This window comes from Ursus americanus, chromosome 32 (assembly GCF_024610735.1).
Source record: "Ursus americanus isolate L20-20 chromosome 32, mUrsAme1.1.p, whole genome shotgun sequence".
NCBI lineage: Eukaryota > Metazoa > Chordata > Mammalia > Carnivora > Ursidae > Ursus > Ursus americanus.
In genome coordinates this window covers 26,465,689-26,484,374 of record NC_142158.1, presented here as the reverse complement: position 1 = coordinate 26,484,374, position 18,686 = coordinate 26,465,689, and the positions used below count along the sequence as shown (strand labels likewise).

General features: G+C 43.8%; 1 protein-coding gene across 1 annotated transcript in view; it reads left to right on the top strand.

Moving 5' to 3' along the window:
- Positions 1–18,686, top strand: part of DCDC2 (doublecortin domain containing 2) — a 145,265-nt gene that overhangs the window by 111,471 nt on the left and 15,108 nt on the right. The window contains exon 9 of the mRNA XM_045795716.2: positions 4,451–4,551. Coding sequence (XP_045651672.1) covers positions 4,451–4,551 — 101 coding nt within the window. The remainder of the gene's footprint in view (positions 1–4,450; positions 4,552–18,686) is intronic.

Genomic DNA, 18,686 nt, shown 5'->3' with positions numbered 1-18,686 from the left:
ATTTGATGTCAAAGGTGAAATGTCAGGTTGGACCATTGGATATATAAGTTTTGGGATCTCTGAAGAGGCTGTTGTAGGTTAGAGAGTTGTTGGCATATGGCTGGTGTTCAAACCATGGTCTCGATGAGACTGTCTAGGGAGAGTGTGTGAATCCAGAAGTAGACCCACGATGCGCTCTGGGTGGTCCAGCACTCAGAAGGTGAACAGAGGAGGTTGGGTTGGGCAGGGAGGTGGAGAAGCAGCAGCTGGCAGTGATGCCAAAACGCGGAGAGTTTAACGGAAAAATGGAGAGAGAGAGCTGGACTGATGGACAGGTGGACTCCAACAGGAAGCAGCACGGGGACAAGGGTGAAAGGAGTAAAGTAGATGTCAGGACACACGCAGGAGACGTGAGCGAGCGCCGTGGGCTCTGCAGGTGGGCTGTGATGGAAGTGCTGACCAGGGCGAAGGGGTGCGTGCTAAAGTGGACTTGGAGTGGTCAGTGGAGTTGAGAAGCTGAAGTATTCAGGCCGCGGTGTGGACTGGCTCATCGCCCAGGTATTGAAACAACTCAGATGGTGGGTACAGGATGGAGAGAAACAGATTGGTGAGGTTTCCTCCAAAATGAGACACTCAGTGGAGAGACTGAGGATTCATATGAGATAATCATATCAGTGAAAGTTGTATTGAAACCGGGATGTCCTCAGGCTCAGGGGAAGTTTTGGAAGAGCAAATTCAGTACTTGGCAGAGTGCGCAGGGGCAGGGTGGGAGGGGCGCAGAGCAGGGACTTGATATGCCAGGAAGAGATGAAACTATGAACTTGTCTTCTCATTTAAACTTCAATGAGCGTTTATTGAGGGCTTACCCTGGGCAGTGCGCCGTGCTTCTTTTGGGAAACAAGGACCCACAGGGCAGAAAAGGAGCTACAGGGTAGGTACGCGGGAAGATAAATAACCCACGTGTCTGTGAACTTTCCAGAAGCTGCTAAGCTTGTCAAGAGCAACCCTTTGAGGTTTCCCAGAGTAATTTTTATATGGTGAATCTTGACACATATTTACCTATCAATCAAATGAATGAAATCTACCTATTCATTTAAAAACAATGTTTCATTGTTCAATATTGTCCGTTAATTACAGTTTGGTACACCCACACCACACCACACCCATTTAAGGATATGGGAAATGCCCAGGAAGTGATTTTAAAGTAAAAACACACTCAAAAATTATATATACAGTAAGATCCCACTCTTTTGAGTGTGTGTGTGTGTGTGTGTGTGTGTGTGTGTAAGGGAAAAAAAGAGAAAGGCAGGGAGAGTCCACTGTCAAATTCTTAGTGGTGGTTATCTCTGGGTCATGAGGTTAGAAGGATGCTTGTTTTCTTCATTTTCCAAACTTTCTAAAATGCATACATATTATGTAAACAATGTATCATCAGTACATGCTGTATAAAAATAGTTTTTCTCTAGACATTAGTATTTCTCTATTTTTAATTTTATATGATGTGTATAGTAAACATTAAAATCCTAGAAGGCTTTCTCCCATCACAGAGTAATTTCCTAGCTGTTCTTCCCTTTCTTTTTTGGCCACCATTTATTCCGGTGAATTCCCTCTGACCTTCCCTCCTTGCTCTGTGCTGCCGAAGGAGGTGGCTCACACGTCAGCTCGCTGGTGAACAAGGTGCCTCACCCACACCACAGACAGACACGTTCTCTCTCTGTTCTCTGTGTCGCTCTGCACAACGTGGACTTTTGTTGATTTGTCCCTTCACCTTTTATATCCTATGGCTGCCATTTTCCATTCCAGCACCCTTTCAATCTTATTTTATTTGTTATTATTGATTTTATTTTTCTTTTCCTGTGAAATGTTTATTCTAAAACACATCTGCAAGTCATTCGTAGCTCTGGTTGGATACAGTCAAGCATTTTGTTGGATGTATTTAAGAATGTATTCCTTTCATATCTGTAGGTTTCTCTTGGTAGTGTCTTTGAAGGCAAGTGCAACACTTGGGTGCCAAAATGTCATCCAAAAAAGTCATGTACTCGGGTCATAACTAGAATGCAATGCCTTTCACTGAAGGTTGACTCAAGGGACGTTTTGGGGATCGGTATGTTTATTGTCTTCTAAGGTAATCCAGAAGGTAACAATGAATGTCAAACATGCCTGATTTTCCTTTTAAAATTACACTGGAGATAACATTTGATAAATTGTGTCGCCTCTTTTTGAAATCTACCTCCGCACGTTTTCAGGGTTATGAACTCCACGTGTGAATAAGGCAGAAGTTATTTGTGTCGTTTCCGCCAATTGTTTTCTTGAGTTCCAAGTTCCGGAGTTTGATGGAGAGACCAAGAGCTTACCCTATCTCTGTTGACTCCCAATTTTGTAGACTTGATTCCTCCTTTCACTTTTCCTGCTTTACGACAGAATAAATCTGAGCTATTTTCCTAGCCCCTCAAAGTGGCCCTCCGTGCACTCTTGCTAGGTCAAGGATGGCTTCGTTGAGCGCATGACCAAAACGCTGTGCATTTCTTCCTACATCTGTGACGACGTCCGCACATTCTCTATTTCGCTTTCTATATTCTTTCTTCTGATGTTGCTGAGGTTTTGGCTAAGATGTCATTGTAGATTCATGTCCTCAGTTGTAAGACAAGACCAAGTCAGGACATAGTCCTTGGCTGTGCTGTGTGGGCCGTGTCTTTGGGGAGGATTAGTGCTAGTGATAATCCCAAATAGTTACCAATGCTGACATCCTCTTTTGGTGATGATTTTGTAGGGATTCCTGTGTATATGTGTATTTTCAGTTTTCATATACATGGAGGATGATTTAACTGAGAAAATGCTAATGAATGAAAAATTACTCTGGATTGCTTAAGCATACAAGAGCTGATGGAAGGAAGGGATCGTTGGGTGGGAAAACTTTTTTGGATGATAGGAAGAGCCAGTCTGGGATTAAATGATTGCTGTAGATAATCCTCAAAATGAGTCAATCCATGAGAATTAATCTAACGTGTATAATCAGCTTTGAGGACAGCTCTGTTGTCCCTTGTTTTTAAAAAGGAGAGCAGAGAAGCCAATATCCAGTCAAGTTACCAAAAAAAAAAAAAAAAAAAAAAAAAGAGTGATTAAAAAGGAAAGTGGTTTCTCTAGGAGAAACAAGAAGGGCTTGAGTTTGGTTATATTTCCTCCCTCCTTCCCTCCCTTTTGCACTTGGGCTATATCTTCTGAGTGCCCATGGTGCTCCGCTCCAGCCCTTACCTGTTGTAGCATTTCCGCCAGGGCGCCTTGCTGGGGATGTGTGTACACATCTCCAAACAGACACTCATTGGTCTATAAGCAACCTGAGCGAACAGTCTACCTCTCACGTATGTCTCGGGTGGCCACAATGACTCACGTGGGGCCTTACATATAATTGATCTTCCACGAATGTAGAAGTATGGTTTCCATTTAATCATGAATAACGAGTGACTTTACAACTTTCACACTATGAAGTGTCACTATGTGACATGTGTCAGATAATCGTGCTCTGGGAAACAAGCTTCCATTAGAGAAATAGAGGAGGTTTTAAGATGAAAGGTGAAACCGTATTTTCTAGACTGGGGTGGGGTGGGGGGAATCCTATAATAGATTACCAGAGAAGGAGGTGAAATCTTCATCCTTGGAGATCCTTAATAACTGGGCAGAGGAAACATCTGTGAGAAGGACAGAAGCCTTAAACCTATTTTGGGGCACGCGGATAGAATGACAAATGATTCTGATTCTTTGATGACTTGGCCTGGAGGAGAGCGGACGGAGGGGGAAAGAGGAAAACTACTTTGGGTAGTTTTGGGTACGGAAAACAGCTATCGTGGCTTTCCATGGGAAAACAAGTCACGGGAGCTTAAACCTAAAGCCTGAGAGAATTAGGTTACATTTTATGGTTCAGGATTTTGAGACCTAGGTTGTAGAAATCTGCAAACTAAAAGATTGAGTTGTGTGAGACCCAGAGTCAGCTCTGTGATTCTGTTGCAAGAAAAAATATATTTTTTAATATTGCTGCAAATAGAGAGAATTATGCCAACACACTATATTCAGTGCACGGCATTCTCTTCAGAAAGGAGAACCTCTCACACTAGTATTTTCAGGTACCGAGCATCGTCACAGCTTTTGGATGGGAAGGGGGGAAAGATGACAGGTGTGAGGTCCTTTCTATGGAAATACCTGTACAGGGACTGGATCAACAGCCAGAAGGTGAGGGGGAGTCTGGGACACAGCTCTGCTCTGCGGGGTCAGCCTTGTCTTTCCTGCGAAAGTGCAGAAGTGGGGGGGGGGGTTTGGGGGCGGAGAGGGCTGCCCAAACCCTATCAGTACAAAGGGAGGCAAAGTACCTGTTAAAAAGCACGATCTTCATTGGGTACTTGATTGCAGTTTCAGCATCCAGCCACATGATGTCACAATTGGATTTTGATTCTCACTGTGCGTCTGTCCCCAACAATAGATGAAGGCGTTTTCAAAGCTGGAGCAGAGAGGTCTGAGACACGGGGGGCAGCAGAAGTCCACGAAGATGAAGACACTCAAGTGGAGATCCCAGTTGACCAGGTAGTCGCCATGTTTTTAAAAATATGTATAAACCAATGTCCACTTTTTTTTTCTTTCAAGTCTTGTGTTATCTGCTCCGGGTTGTTTCTACTCTATGCTGGTTAGACCCTCTCAGGTGCTGGGTGGTCCCCTTTAGGTCTTCCTGGTATTCCTACAAAGAATAGCCATTTGGGCTCTTTGGGCTATCGTTGATGTAACTTTATGAAATCGCATTGAAGAATACGGTGGATGGGGCTAAGCCATGAGATGCAAAGAGGAAGAAGGTTTGGTACAGAAAAAGCATATTGGCTGGGGGGTTTTATCTAGAAAAAAAGTCTTCCATGCAGAAAAGCATTTAAAAAAAATGCTGTGACATTCTCTCCTTGAGGGTCCTTGAAATTGTTGTGGTTGGAATTTATTTTTCATAAAAGAATTGCTTATACAAATACAACTCGCATATTTGCTGTGTGTGTATTGGTTTTCTTTTTAGGCCAATGGAACACAGTACTTGCAGGAGAGAGACAATGAGAGTGAGTGTGTGAGAGTGTGTGTGTGTGTGTGTATGTGCATGTGCTTGTAGAACGGATGAAGTAATGTTAGTGTTGGTTAAATGATGCAAGAAAAAAGTCAGTTAGGCCTTTTAATAAAATTCAGCTGGATTTCTTACATTTCTAAATGGAGGATTGGAATTGAGGTGGGGAGCGGGACACCGTAACCGCAGGCTCAAGGGATGAGAAGTCACTAGGAATTGCCACTTGTCCTCTGACTATTATGTGCTATTTCCTTTACAGAAAGCAAATTTCACAATCCAGCAAGTTCCGTAGATGATCTTCTCAGTTGTATTTGTCTTAACCGTGTGGCGGTGAAATTGCCGCTTGCTTATTCCACAGGCATTTCCCATAAGCATCGCCTTCCTGATGAAAAGCCTAATGTGTTAAAAATCACACAGATTTCAAAAATCCAATTTATTACCCGGGATTAGCTACAACTTATAATTTTTCATAAACTGCAGTTATAGGGTTTTTTTTTCCTGAGGGAAAATGGCATTTTAAGTCTTCTGTGAAGCTATAATTAAATGTTACATTTGAAGACAAAGAAGAGTAATCATCAGGTACGTACAGCATCCGAACAGCTGCCCAAAAGAAGACGGATTTATTCCAGAGTCAGAATGCCAGCGATCAAGAGAAAATCAGACCACGATTACCAAAAGAGAAATCTCTTCGTTCATCTCTTAACAAGTTTCAAAATCTGTGATAGGTGTTTCTTTACTTGGAAGTTTGGTGTCACAAGGAAGGGGAGCAGACAGACAGAAGGAGCTGATCTCTGCCGCTACCTGAACAGCCTTGGTTAAGTGTCTGCAGAGCCCCATTTCTCAGTTGACTGGAGAGGGTTAGCTTATTAAAATGCGAGTATGCAGAGAAACTGAGTAAACAGATTGGCAAAAGCTGGGCAACGTCAACACACGGATGTCAGTTTGAAGGAAATAAAACCGGGTAACACAGAGGTCAGAATCCCTTTCTTCTTTGACCCTATTAGTGACAGAGCTGGAATTAGCGGTTGGCAAGAGATGCTTATGGGGTCCGGTCTTAGATTCGTTCTCCTGTGGCCTGCTGACCGTTTGCTCCACTTTCTCAGCAGCTATGTTATCAGTATTGTGAAGAACCAAGGGAGGGTGTGGAGAAATTAGTGTAAAGCTCCATGACAGTGAGGAACAACTCCTCATGAAGCAGTAGGTACCGTTGACCAAGTACCTACCGAGTGCCAGGCACCGTACTAGGCACTGTTACCTCCTGTAATTGTGATGACAGCCCTGGAACACAGGTCGTATCACCCCTGCTTTACATAGAGAAATAGTATTAAATGCAAAAACAAACAAACAAACCAAAAAACCAAAACCAGAACCAAAAAACCAAACCCAAAAAAGCCAATTGTTAGCTTAAGGAAGGAAAAAAATTCCCGCAGAGGAAAGGAAACGTAGTCATCATACGCTCCTTGGCTCAGCTATAAATGACACTTACATACACTCCCTTTTGGGCCATAGCTAGTTAATTTCTTTGAACTGATTTCCTATCATCTAAATGGTTCATGTTATAACTTCAGTCAAAGGGCCATGGGCAGGGTGTGTGTGTGTGTGTGTGTGTGTGTGTGTGTGTGTGTGTGAGTAACTATCATGTGTAATCGTATCTGTGCCTAAAAAGCAGATCAGGTTTTAGAAGTAAATATTGCCGGGAGCCAATTCTCCACGGATCTCTTGTGTTTCTGCATATCTTATGAGCAGAGGGACAGATTGCTTTTGTTCTGAACTATCTTTTCTTTTCTTTTTTTTTTTTTTTTTTTTTTTTTTGGACTATCTTTTCAAAGATGTTTGAACAAGCTTGGAAGACAGACAGAGTGACTTCCTCTGGTTCAGTCATTCTCAGCTGGAGGCAGTCTTGCTTCTAAGGGATGTTTGGCACTTTCTGGGGACATTTTTTGATTGTTATAACTGAGGCATAACCGGGCATCCGGTGGGAAGTGGCCAGGAATACTGCTTAATATCTTGTAATGCACACGACAGCCCTCACAACAAAAAGTTGTTCAGTCCAAAATGTTAATGAGACGGCGATGAGAGCCCTGTCGTGGAGCAAAGGCCAGGTTTGTTTGTTGTTCAGCGTCATAAAGATAATGTCTTCCTGCGGTGCAGGGTCAGGGAGGGTTAGTATCCGTTATAAAAGATACGGTGCCATGGAATTGTATGCTCAAAACTAGTCAAAATTGGGGGCGCCTGGGTGGCACAGTTGGTTAAGCGTCAGACTCTTGGTTTCTGCTCCGGTCGTGATCTCAGGGTCATGGGCTCGAGCCCTCCGTCGGGCTTGTGGAGTCTGCTTAAGACTCTCTGCCTCTCCCTCTGCCCTTCCCACCCCTGCACGCATGTGTTCTCTCCCTCTAAAATAAATGAATAAATATAAAAAAGAAACTAGTCAAAATTGTAAATGTTATGTGTATTTTAGCACAATAAAAGTATTCGGAGAAAGAAGATTGGGTTCTTTCCCTGGAATGTAAGCCGCTATTTGTATTACCTGCCCCCCTTCCCATTGCCCTGGGGGAATGGGGCCTCGGGGAGTGGGTGCCCATGGTTATACTCTGGCTGCTGCTATTGTCGTGAGCAATAAAGCTCTTTGTCTCTGATTCAGGAATCTCCTGTCTTCTGCCACATCCGTGAAATCATGGCAGGCTAATGGGTAAGCTCGTAAGTAGGGTAAAATTTCAGACCTGCCGGAGTCCTTGCCTCTACTGCATGTGTTTGTGTGTTTCAGTGTGTGTAAATGTGGACTCGTTCCACCAAGAACGTGGCTGAACTTTGTCCCAGTGTTCAGACTCTTGTCATTTTTTTAGACGATCCTGGATCTAATTCTACTTCCAAACCCACTGGAAACTGAAGAATGACACATTTTTAAAAATCTATGTGGGGAGGCTAGAATAAATATCTTTTCTCAGGAGAGAGTTTAGGTCTAGCAAGAATAAAGTATTCTTTTAAAATTAAATTTTTTTTTTTTTTTTTGCATGCACACTCCAAATCAGTCTGGTTTCTCATAAGCAGTGGGGCAAGTGCCTGATTAACCAGGACCTGTGGTTACGCTCTGGCATTGGTGACGCATGTGCCACTTATAAATCGATGCTCTTCCAAGCTAAAGAGGCAGCAAGTGAGCCTGCTCCGTTAGGTAAACTGCCCCTAGTAAGGAAAGATCAGGCAGGAGAACCCACCATCTCAGAAGCCCGAGCAAACAAATTCCTATAAAATGGGCAAAGAAGCAGCTATATTTTGAATTTTGATCCATTGGAGAGAAGAGGGCAGAAGATGGGGATAGTAACTTCCAAGTGGTTTCCGATTATTTTATAGCTCTCCTCACCCATTTGTAGTTGATTTTGAATAGTAATATAATGAGAATTACAAGACGTTTTTATGCGAAGTAGTTTCATTAAATGGCGTTTTAGCGGTATCATGAACACTGGAGCAGGGAAAGCTTGTTTTTTAGCTGGAGGTTGTGATATATATACTCTTCTTCTTTGTTTATTTAAATCTTAATTAACCATTAAGTTACACATATAATATATAATATTTTTAAAAGTTGAACAAAGATTACAACAAAAGTAGCAACCACGTGCCTCACCCCTCCTCACCTGGATTCAGCTCTTTCTCGTAGAACACACCAGTATATTGCTAAGCCATACACCCTTCCCTCCCTTCCACTTGAATATCTCTGAAATTTGGGGTCTTGCAAGCGATTGCATGTCATAGTTTAATTGGCTTTTTTTTTATTCTAAGAGGTACATAAAATAATGGAGATCCTTTTAAATAGGTGACATCTCCAATTTGATAAAATAAGTTTCTTGATTTTAGTTTTCAGATTTAGATACAGTTCACTTTATCTCTAATGACTATGGAAGATGGATGTTTAAATCTCTTACCAACTTTTCTCCGCCACCCCCCAATAAGGCCACATGCACACACACATACACACACACACGCATGCACGCACACACACACACGACCTTCTCCTTCTTTCTTTCCACTCTCATTTTACGATGATTTTTGCCTAAGTCTGTATTTAATCTGTACATTATTTTTACTATGTCAGCCTTATTGTTAGTCAAGCCAGAGTGGACTCTGGTCACATTTCCTTTCCTGCATAACACTCTTTTCCTCCTTCCTATTTTAGTAATCGCCTTTTTAAAATTCATTTGCTTAGTTTTCTGTGTAGCTGTTACCAAGCCATCTCTAAACTCCGCCAGGCAGTGGATTTCCTCTTGCTGTACGCTAGCGTGTGCAGTGACCGCGACATTTCAACTTCATCTTTTTCTCAGACACGTCAGTCATCGCTCTCAGGCTGGTTACGTGTTCTCTGGATCTGCTGTTTAGAGTTATCCTGGTATTTTTCTGGACCATCATCTTGGGAATTTCCTTCACTTCTTCAGGGGATGGATCTCCTACCCCTTGGATTCCACATCTTCCCCTTTTTTGGTCCCACCTTCATTTCTTGTCAGTTCACCCTGAGTGGTCTCCGGGGAGCAGCGGCACGGGAAGCACATTGTGCTTGAGACTTTGCATGTCTGAACGTGTCTTTTCTTCGACTCAAACTTGACTGTAGGTATGGCTGGGTATAAAATTTTAGGTAAGATGATGATTTCTCTGAGAATTTTGAAACCATTGCTCAGTTGTCCTTTCCATCCAGAAGGGCACTTGGAAAGTTTGATGTCATTCTGTTTGCTGAACCTTTGTAAATAATCTTTTTTTCCTCTTTGGAAGCTTTTAGGCTCTTTTCTTTGTTTCTGGTGTTCTGAAAATTTCCAGTAATGTGCCTTGGTGCAGTGTTTTTTGCTCACTAGACTGGGTACTCAGTGGACTTTTTTAAAAAAAGATTTTATTTATTAGAGAAAGAGAGAGCACAAGTAGGGGGAGGGTCAGAGGGACAAGCAGACTCCCTTCTCTGAGCAGGGAGCCCAATGCAGGGCCCAATCCAGGACCCCAAGGTCATGACCTGTACCAAAGTCAGATGTCTAACTGACTGAGACACCCAGGCACCCCTCTCACTGGGCTTTTTAATTTTGGTAATGTTTATTTCTCTGTTCTGGAAAAAAAAATTATTGAACTGTCTCTTTGACAGTTTCCTTCTCTCCACTTCTTTCTTTCTGGAACTCCAAATATTTGGATACAGGCCTTCCTAGACTGACCCTCCACTTATCTCTCCTATGTTCCATCTCTATAAATTTTTTACTATTTTCTCAACTTCTTTTAAAATCAAAAAGCCTCAGCACTTACCTTCCATCTATTGATTTTTTTTTCTTGTCATATTTTTCATTTCTAGGAGCTTTTTTCATATTCTCTGAATGTTCATAATTGTAGCATCCTAGTCTCGTTTTATGGATGTGATATCTTCCTTTATATCGCCAAGGATTAATCTATTATTTTAAACTTCCTTTTCCTGAAAAATCTGTTTCTTCTGAGTTTGTTTCTTTCTAGGTTTTGATCTCTGTCTCCATGTTAGGGGTGTTCCTTGGCTGTCTGGTTAGATTTTTTTTTTTTTAACTTGAAATATATCTGACATATAGCATTGTATAAATTTAAGATGTATGTCTGGTTAGATTTTAGGATGAAGCATTAGGGAAATTCTGTATACATAGGCTCAGCTCCTTGGGTTGGGGGATTTTCACTGTAGGGTGATTGGCTTTTACCATTTCGTTGGCAGACCTCCATTTTTCATTGTTCTTTTGGGTTGGTCTGTTTCGTTTGAATGGAATCTTTCAGGTGTCAGCCTGGCTGTGAGCATTTGGGGATCTGACTGTGGGACAGGTCTTGGGGATCTTGCTGTTAGGTAAAGAGATTTATTCTTCCTGATTTCAGCACGGTGCCCGTGGTGCCCTTGTTCTCATCTGTGCTGAGTCCAGCTCTCCTGTAGTTCAACATCTTTAAAGAAGAAACTTCCTGTATTTCTCAAGGGCAGGGAGGGTATCTGTCTGCTTCTTTTAAAGACTCTAAGCCAGTCCCCTTACTTTTAGTCACACCTATGCCCCTTCTTCCAGAGACAGATGTTTCCGCCAGTCCTTCAGCTTTGTGTAGGTCCCTCTGCGTGCAGAAGTTGGCTTCTTGGCTTCCCTTCCCACAGGAGAAATTTTAGCGGCATAAGTTCTGTTATTATTGGCTCTGTATCTGTTGGCTTTCCTGTTTTCCAAATTTTGTGGCTTTTGTTTCCTTTCCAGGCTTCTGTGCCCTTACAGGTTCATCCTTTTTTAAAAATTGCCTTTACCGACAATTTAGAGGGATATCAGAAGGGAGCTAAGAAAAAAAAACAAACCACATTTGTTCCACTTGCTGTATTTAACCAGAAATCACTTCCACACGAATTCATCACAGGGAAAATAAACTGTCTTTATAGAATCTCCGCTAGTGATGAGAAACTGGCAGCCTGTGACCAAATCTCCTACAAGAGACTCCTCTCTGGCTGACACAGGGCTTACGGAACCTCCTTAGTAGCCCGAGCACTCTTCAGCACTCCCCAGACCACAGCAGGCCATGTTACGAACACCGGTCCGGGGTTACACACTTCTGTCATCTGCCCAGCCCTGGGAGCATCTGAGCTTGTAATTATTTGTCTATGCATATAGAACATAATGCCATTAAAAAAAATCTGTAGTCAGGGCACCTGGGTGGCTCAGTCATTCGAGCATCTGCCTTTGACTCAGGTCATGATCTCAGGGTCCTCGGATTGAGCCCCACATTGGGCTCTCTGCTCAGTGGGGAGTCTGCTTCTCCCTCTCCCTCTGCTCCTCCCCCTGCATCTGCTCTCTTTCTCTCAAATAAATAAGTAAAATCTTTTAAAAAACCTGTAGTCTAACCAGAAAGGAGAGGTTTGAAATCCCAAGATGCCCATTAATCCTGTTCTCCATGCCCTCACGTGGTCTCACGTTATCTCACGTGGTCTCACCACTTACCCGACCTGCTGGCTTATGGGGACTCTGCTGCCACTTGCATTTTCTCCTGTGACAGGCAAGCTAGATGGAGAGCTTCTCTGCATCACTTTTCCATGTGTAATAAAGGACACAGAAAGGTGAGAGGGGGCTGCTTTTTCTGGCCTGACCTGGAAGTCTATTTCCATGGAATGTATTTGTTAAAATAAGACTTAGAAAATGTTTAAAACCAGAAGGGACATGTGTGCACACTCCTTATTTTGCCATCGAAGACACAAAGCCCTGTCTTCCCACAGAGCCACAGCCTGTTGAAGAGGGAGTCCACGCAGGCGCCCGGGGCTCTTGGCTTCCAACTTGGAACCCTCTCTCTGAGCACCTTGAGGAAGGGCAATGGGGGAGATTAGGGACTTCTAGTTTTCCCACAAATAGCAACACATTCCATCTGAGTGGAGGGCTCCTTGGCTGTCAGTGCCTTCACTGAAGTGAAAGGGATCATTGTAAAAACAGTATCTCCACCATTCTTTCAAGTCCTATCCTCTCCATGAATCGTGTTCACGTTCGCTGCTGCAAGGAGCAGGAGCTAAGATGGCGGTAATCTGGCTTCTTAATTTCCCCGTGCCTCCTCAACAAGGCTCTTTGTGACATCCTGTTACTAGATTTGTGTTTACTTGATGGAAATGGTGTTAAACATTAAAATGTAGCCCTCGGGGATTTCTGATGTAAGTGAGAGAAAATCAACATTTACTTCTAAAGTGAGAGAACTTAATGGGGATTTTTTTTTTCTAATGATGACTAAAATATTCTCATGCTATCTAAATAGAAGTTTGCAGTGTATTCTGTCTTTCCATCTGGGTGTCTCAGGAATGGGGGGAGCTTCGTGGGCTCGGGAGAGCCAGCTCTCAGCAGGTGGCTGCCAGAGCTTCCCTCTGTCATGTCTTTGCGGGGTCACATCTATGAACATAACCCCCCTTTTTTGTAGGTCATGGTACTTCAAACCGCATCTGAACCTTTTTATTTATTTATTTTTCTTTTCCCCTCTGTGAAAGCTGAAAACAGGAAATGGTACTTTGCTCTCATGAAAAATTGAAACGGATTTTTTCCAAACACCTCATTTCACTTGGGTACAAGATGACTTTTAGTTTCCATGGGAACCGAAATAAAAACAAGTAAGGTGACTTCTGTGTCTGCAACACCAATGCCCGAACTCTGCCGTGAAATCCAGAGAAACACCTTCCATCCCAGAGCCTGAATCAAACTCTCCCTCGTTCTCGAAGCACAGATGTAGTAAATGTTACATGAGAAGTGGACATATCTAAGGTCGTCATTTTGTTTCTTGTTTGCGCTGATCTTCGCTTCCTGGTGGAGTGGGTTTCAGGGAGGAGGAAGTGACAGGTGGGATTGGGGAGGAGACGTGGTGGTTAGGGAGGGTACCTTGACTAGAAAGGTCTAACTTGCACTATCCTCTCAGATAGCCAGGGTCTTAAACCTTAACATATATTCCTCGGGGAATTTGGACGCAAATATAAGGCAAATCAACATTTACTTACTAAAATGGGTGGGACATCAGCTGTGGTCTCTGTGTAGATGCCTTTCCAGTTTCTAATTTTGGGTGCTGCTGTGCTGTCGCTGTCAAAGGTGTGATGGGAGTTTAAAGCGCAAGTCCTCCGAGCAGCCCCGGCTGCCCGTGAATACCATCCAAGTAATTGACGCTTTCGACATTTTGTGACTCATTTCCATATGATTTCCATATTCCATCTCCCTTCCTCTCACCACTCAGGAATCCTGAGTTAACCTTAGTCACCGCATGCACACTCTCTAGGAATCCTGAATACTTAGAGCCGTCCCGGTTAGGACGCAGCCAGCGCTAATAACTACCAGACCTTTCCTGACTCGCCATACAAATCAGCCATCATCTCAGACTGTCTGTTACGAAATAAATAGTAAGATGTGCATATAAGTGAACGCAGGCAAAAGGCACTTAGAATACCAACACTGGTGTTGTATTAAGGAGAAATACGGGGGCGCCTGCGTGGCGCCGTCGTTAAGCGTCTACCTTCGGCTCAGGGCGTGATCCCGGCGTTATGGGATCGAGCCCCACATCAGGCTCCTCCACTATGAGCCTGCTTCTTCCTCTCCCACTCCCCCTGCTTGTGTTCCCTCTCTCGCTGGCTGTCTCTGTCAAATAAATAAATAAATAAATAAATCTTTAAAAAAAAAAAAAGGAGAAATACGGAACCTTTCTAGAGGACCTTTTTTTTTTACGTTTTTATTTTATTTTATTTTATTTTATTTTATTTTATTTTATTTTATTTTATTTTATTTTATTTTATTATTTTTTTTTAAATGATTTTTTATTATGTTAGTCACCATACAGTACATCCCCGGTTTCCGATGCAAAGCTCGATGATTCATTAGTTGTGTATAACACCCAGTGCACCATGCAATACGTGCCCTCCTTACTACCCATCACCGGTCTATCCCATTCCTCCACCCCCCTCCCCTCTGAGGCCCACAGTTTGTTTCTCAGAGTCCATAGTCTCTCATGTTTCATTCCCCCTTCTGATTACCCCCCTTTTCTTTATCCCTTTCTTCCCCTAACCGATCATCCTAGTTCTTATGTTCCATAGATGAGAGAAATATGATAATTGTCTTTCTCTGCTTGACTTATTTCACTTAGCATTATCTCCTCCAGTGCCGTCCATCTTGCAGCAAATGTTGAGAACTCGTTCTTTCCGATAGCTGAGTAATATTCCATTGTTCTAGAGGACCTTTTTAAGAGCAATTGCTTATGATAAATAATGTGCTTTTTTTAAGAGGGGGAGGGGCAGAGGGAGAGAGAGAATCTTAAGCAGACTCCCTACTGAGCACGGAGCCTGATGCGGGGGTTCGATCTTACGACCCTGGGATTGTGACCTGAGCCAAAACCAAGAGTCAGACGTTCAACCGACTGAGCCACCCAGGCAACCCTAAGTAACATGCTTTTTGAAAGGTAAAAGTTCTCAGCTTTCTTATACAAACTTGTATGTTTCAGGGTGCATATTGCTGCAATTTTAAATATATATGTAGCATGTCTGTTACTCTAGCCGTGCTGGGATGTTCCTGACGTCAGAGAGGCCGTGAGGCTGGAATCATTTGAGTGACTTCTGTGATCCTTGTACTATTATGTACGTCGGTTCAGTGAGTGTCACGGAGAAGGTCTAGTGAATACCCTTTCTTGACTCCAGCGAAGACTAGGAATTGTGATTTATACAGGACATAGGATTCCACAGTTCCTCACAGTCTCAGCTGGTCCTGAGAGTTTAGGATGGACATACTGTTTGGAGAAACAATTCCTACCTGAAAACTGGTTCTCTTAAAATTTTAGTCACAAGTTGGCTAAAATTTGAGGTAAATGTAAAGAAGAAGGTAAATCCCCTTCTTCGGGGGAGAAGACTTGAAGGATAGGTGAAAGCATCTTCCTGACTTGTTGCCTTTGCTATGCTTTGTCTCCTTTCTGTAACATGACTCTTTTTTTTTTAAGATTTTATTTATTTATTCGACAGAGATAGAGACAGCCAGCGAGAGAGGGAACACAAGCAGGGGGAGTGGGAGAGGAAGAAGCAGGCTCATAGTGGAGGAGCCTGATGTGGGGCTCGATCCCATAACGCCGGGATCACGCCCTGAGCCGAAGGCAGACACTTAACCGCTGTGTCACCCAGGCGCCCGTGTAACATGACTCTTAACAAAGAATGGCAGGGTGAGGTAATTAGACTAAATCTTGTAGAATTGTCTTTAGGGCTAAAGATCATTTTGTTGACAGTCAATCCTATTTTCTCCCAGCTTTCAAAAAAATTGGTATTTTTTAACATAAAAAATACTATTCTTGTTTAAAAAGGCACTATTTACATGCAACCAGTGAATCATGGAACACTACACCAAAACCCGATGATACGTTGGCTAATTGAATTTAAATTAAAAAAAAAAAAGAGGCACTCTTTCAAGGTACTTTTTACAATTAGAATTTTAACCAAAAATGCCTTCCCCAAGGGGTATATTTCTGACCGTATCGTGGCCGGGTACCTGGAGAGTGCCCAGGAAATGTGAGCCTCGTTGCCATCATCTGTCCCTTCCAAAGGCACATATTATGCTGAATTTTTGCCTGTAGCATACTTGTGTTTAATTCAAGACAATGACTGTATAATACCATGGTAAGTGTGGCAATGGATACAAAGATGAATAAGAAAGAGCTCTTGCTTCTAGAACCTTCCAGAGGGCCTCTGCAGAGCCAAGGCTGATATTTCCCCATTATTCCGTGATCCTTCCAAATATCGTTTGAGGCATCTAATCGGTAGCAACTCATGTCCACTATTTTCATATCACATAAATAGTGAATCTTTGCACACCGTGGGTAGAGTGTACTGAGGAGATCTGGCAGATCTCAGGAGGGCACAGGTAAGGCATATCGGCTGCTTGAGGGAGCCAGGAAGGCTTGAAGAGAAGGTGGGTCTAACGGGAAGGAAGAGCATTCTGGGTGAAGGTAGAGGGAACAGAATGAGTTAATGGCGTGGTGCAGGGGGCAGGACTTCTTTCAGCCTCTTCCACGGAGGACGGAGGATGTTCCCCAGCCCCCAGTACTCATGTCTGGGAGGGACTGGGTTTGCCCTCCCCACCCTGCCACATCCAGCCAGCCCTCTTCCCTTCGTGAGGAGCCCTGGTTTGTGCTGAAGGAAGAAGGAGGGAGAGAGAGGAAGAACATGAACATGAACATGAACGTGTGTGGGGCTGAGGAGGAAAAGGGAGGTAAGGTGGTACCTGGTGAGCATCGTGGTCCGGTCAGCTGCCGGAACAGCGTACCAGCAGCTGGGGGGCTTCAACGGGAGACACTTCGTTCTGGAGGCTGGGAGTGTGAGATCACGGTTTTGGCAGCTTCGTTTCTTCTGGGCTCTCTCTCTTCAGCTGGTAGATGGATGTCTTCTCCCGGTGTCTTCACGTAGTCTTTACTCTGTACGTGTCTGTGTCCTGTTTCTTGTAAGGACATCTGTCATATTGGATCATAGCCCACACTGTGGACCTCATTTTAATTTCATTACCTCTTTAGAGGCTCCAACTCCAAATACAGTCACCTTGTGAGGCACTGGTGGTTCGGACTTAAGCATGTAAATTCTGAGGAGACACAGTTCAGCACCAAAGAGTGAGAAAATGGGGTGTGTCTACTCGGCAAATCAAAAGACTAATTTTCAGTGGAGGAGTCAGCTTTTGAAGTCTTGTCTGTCAGACAGGTGCCTGGAGGTGAGGTGGTGTGAGGGGAGAGGCGGAGGTGTGGAGCCCAGCTCAGCCAGCCAGTCCCTCTGTCTTTCAGTCTGTCCCATGGGAAGGGTGGGGCTGGTTGGGTACCTGGTTACCATGGTGACCAGTATATAAACTACTGGGACCAGTATCCCTCAACTGGAATCCTTGTTAATTTTTTTAAAAATGTAGATGAAAGATACCACCCACTGGCCACATAACCCTTTGGCAAGTTGCTTGACTTTTCCTCAGGCTCAGTTTCCCACTCTGTATAATGGGGATAACTCTGCCTGCCTACTGCTCGGGAAGATAAAATGAGAAAGTATTTGTGAAGGTACTTTGAGAAGCGTAACGTGCTACCTACACGTCTGTCATTATCGTCCCCCTAACTGGCTACCGCCAGCTTGCCCTCCCAACTGAAGATGAAGGGCGTGACCTGCTTGGAGTGTAATTGTACTCGGGCCAGGTGTGGTGACATCGCTGGCCAGGAGCAGAGTCCCAGCTGCCTCACCCTGCACAGTGTGTATTTGACGTTGGCAGTAGATGCCATCGCTGCAACAGACATCAGCAGTCACAGATCTTGTGCAGAAGTCCCCGTGATCTTGCTGGGGTAGGAACACGATCTCTCGGGATCACCTGAGAACTGGCTTCTGCCAGGGGGAGGGGTGAGGTCATGCATGGGAGTGCTGCTTCCTTATCTGCAGGAGGGACCCTGTAATGGGACCTGGGGAAAAGGATATTTTTTCCGTTTCTCTTCCTCCTTCTTCAGCTCCTTCAAGATGAATTGCCATTTCTTAATCTTACCTTTTCCTTTGGGATCCCTGCTCCTTCCTCCCCTTACCCCCCAGCCCCTCCCTTTGGCTGGTGCGTCTACCTTTCTCTTTCTAAATTATTAAGGTTATCGGGATCTTTGTAGTGTTCTTTGAGGTGGAAGTGGAACATGGGCTCTGTGCACCTGAGCCTTGCTCGCTGACTTAATGCTGGTGCCTGGCTAGCTGTGACTGTTCCCACACCCCGACAACAGGGCATTTCCAGCTAAGTGCACAGAGCCTGAGAACTACTTGGGGATTTTGAGGAAATTAAATAGTTGTAAAGATTTTTTTGTTGTTGTTGGGGGAGCCAGGGGACTAGGAATATTTTTCTAGCACATTCGGTGTTTTAATTCCAAGTAAGCTGCTTGTCTCAGATCTATTTGTTAGTTCATTCATGCAGCTTTCTCATTCATTCAGCACCCCAGTGACTTCCTGCTTGGAGTGTAACTGCAGAATAAAGTAGGGAGATAACTAGAGGTTGGTTCCTCGGTTAGGCGACACGTTCTGTGGGCATCTTAGACACAGAGAGGTGGCCACATAACTCTACCTGGTGGTCAGGAGTTGGAGCATACAAAAGTTGAAGCAGGAGGGGTGCCTGGTTGGCCTGATCAGTTGGGCATCTGACTCTTTGAT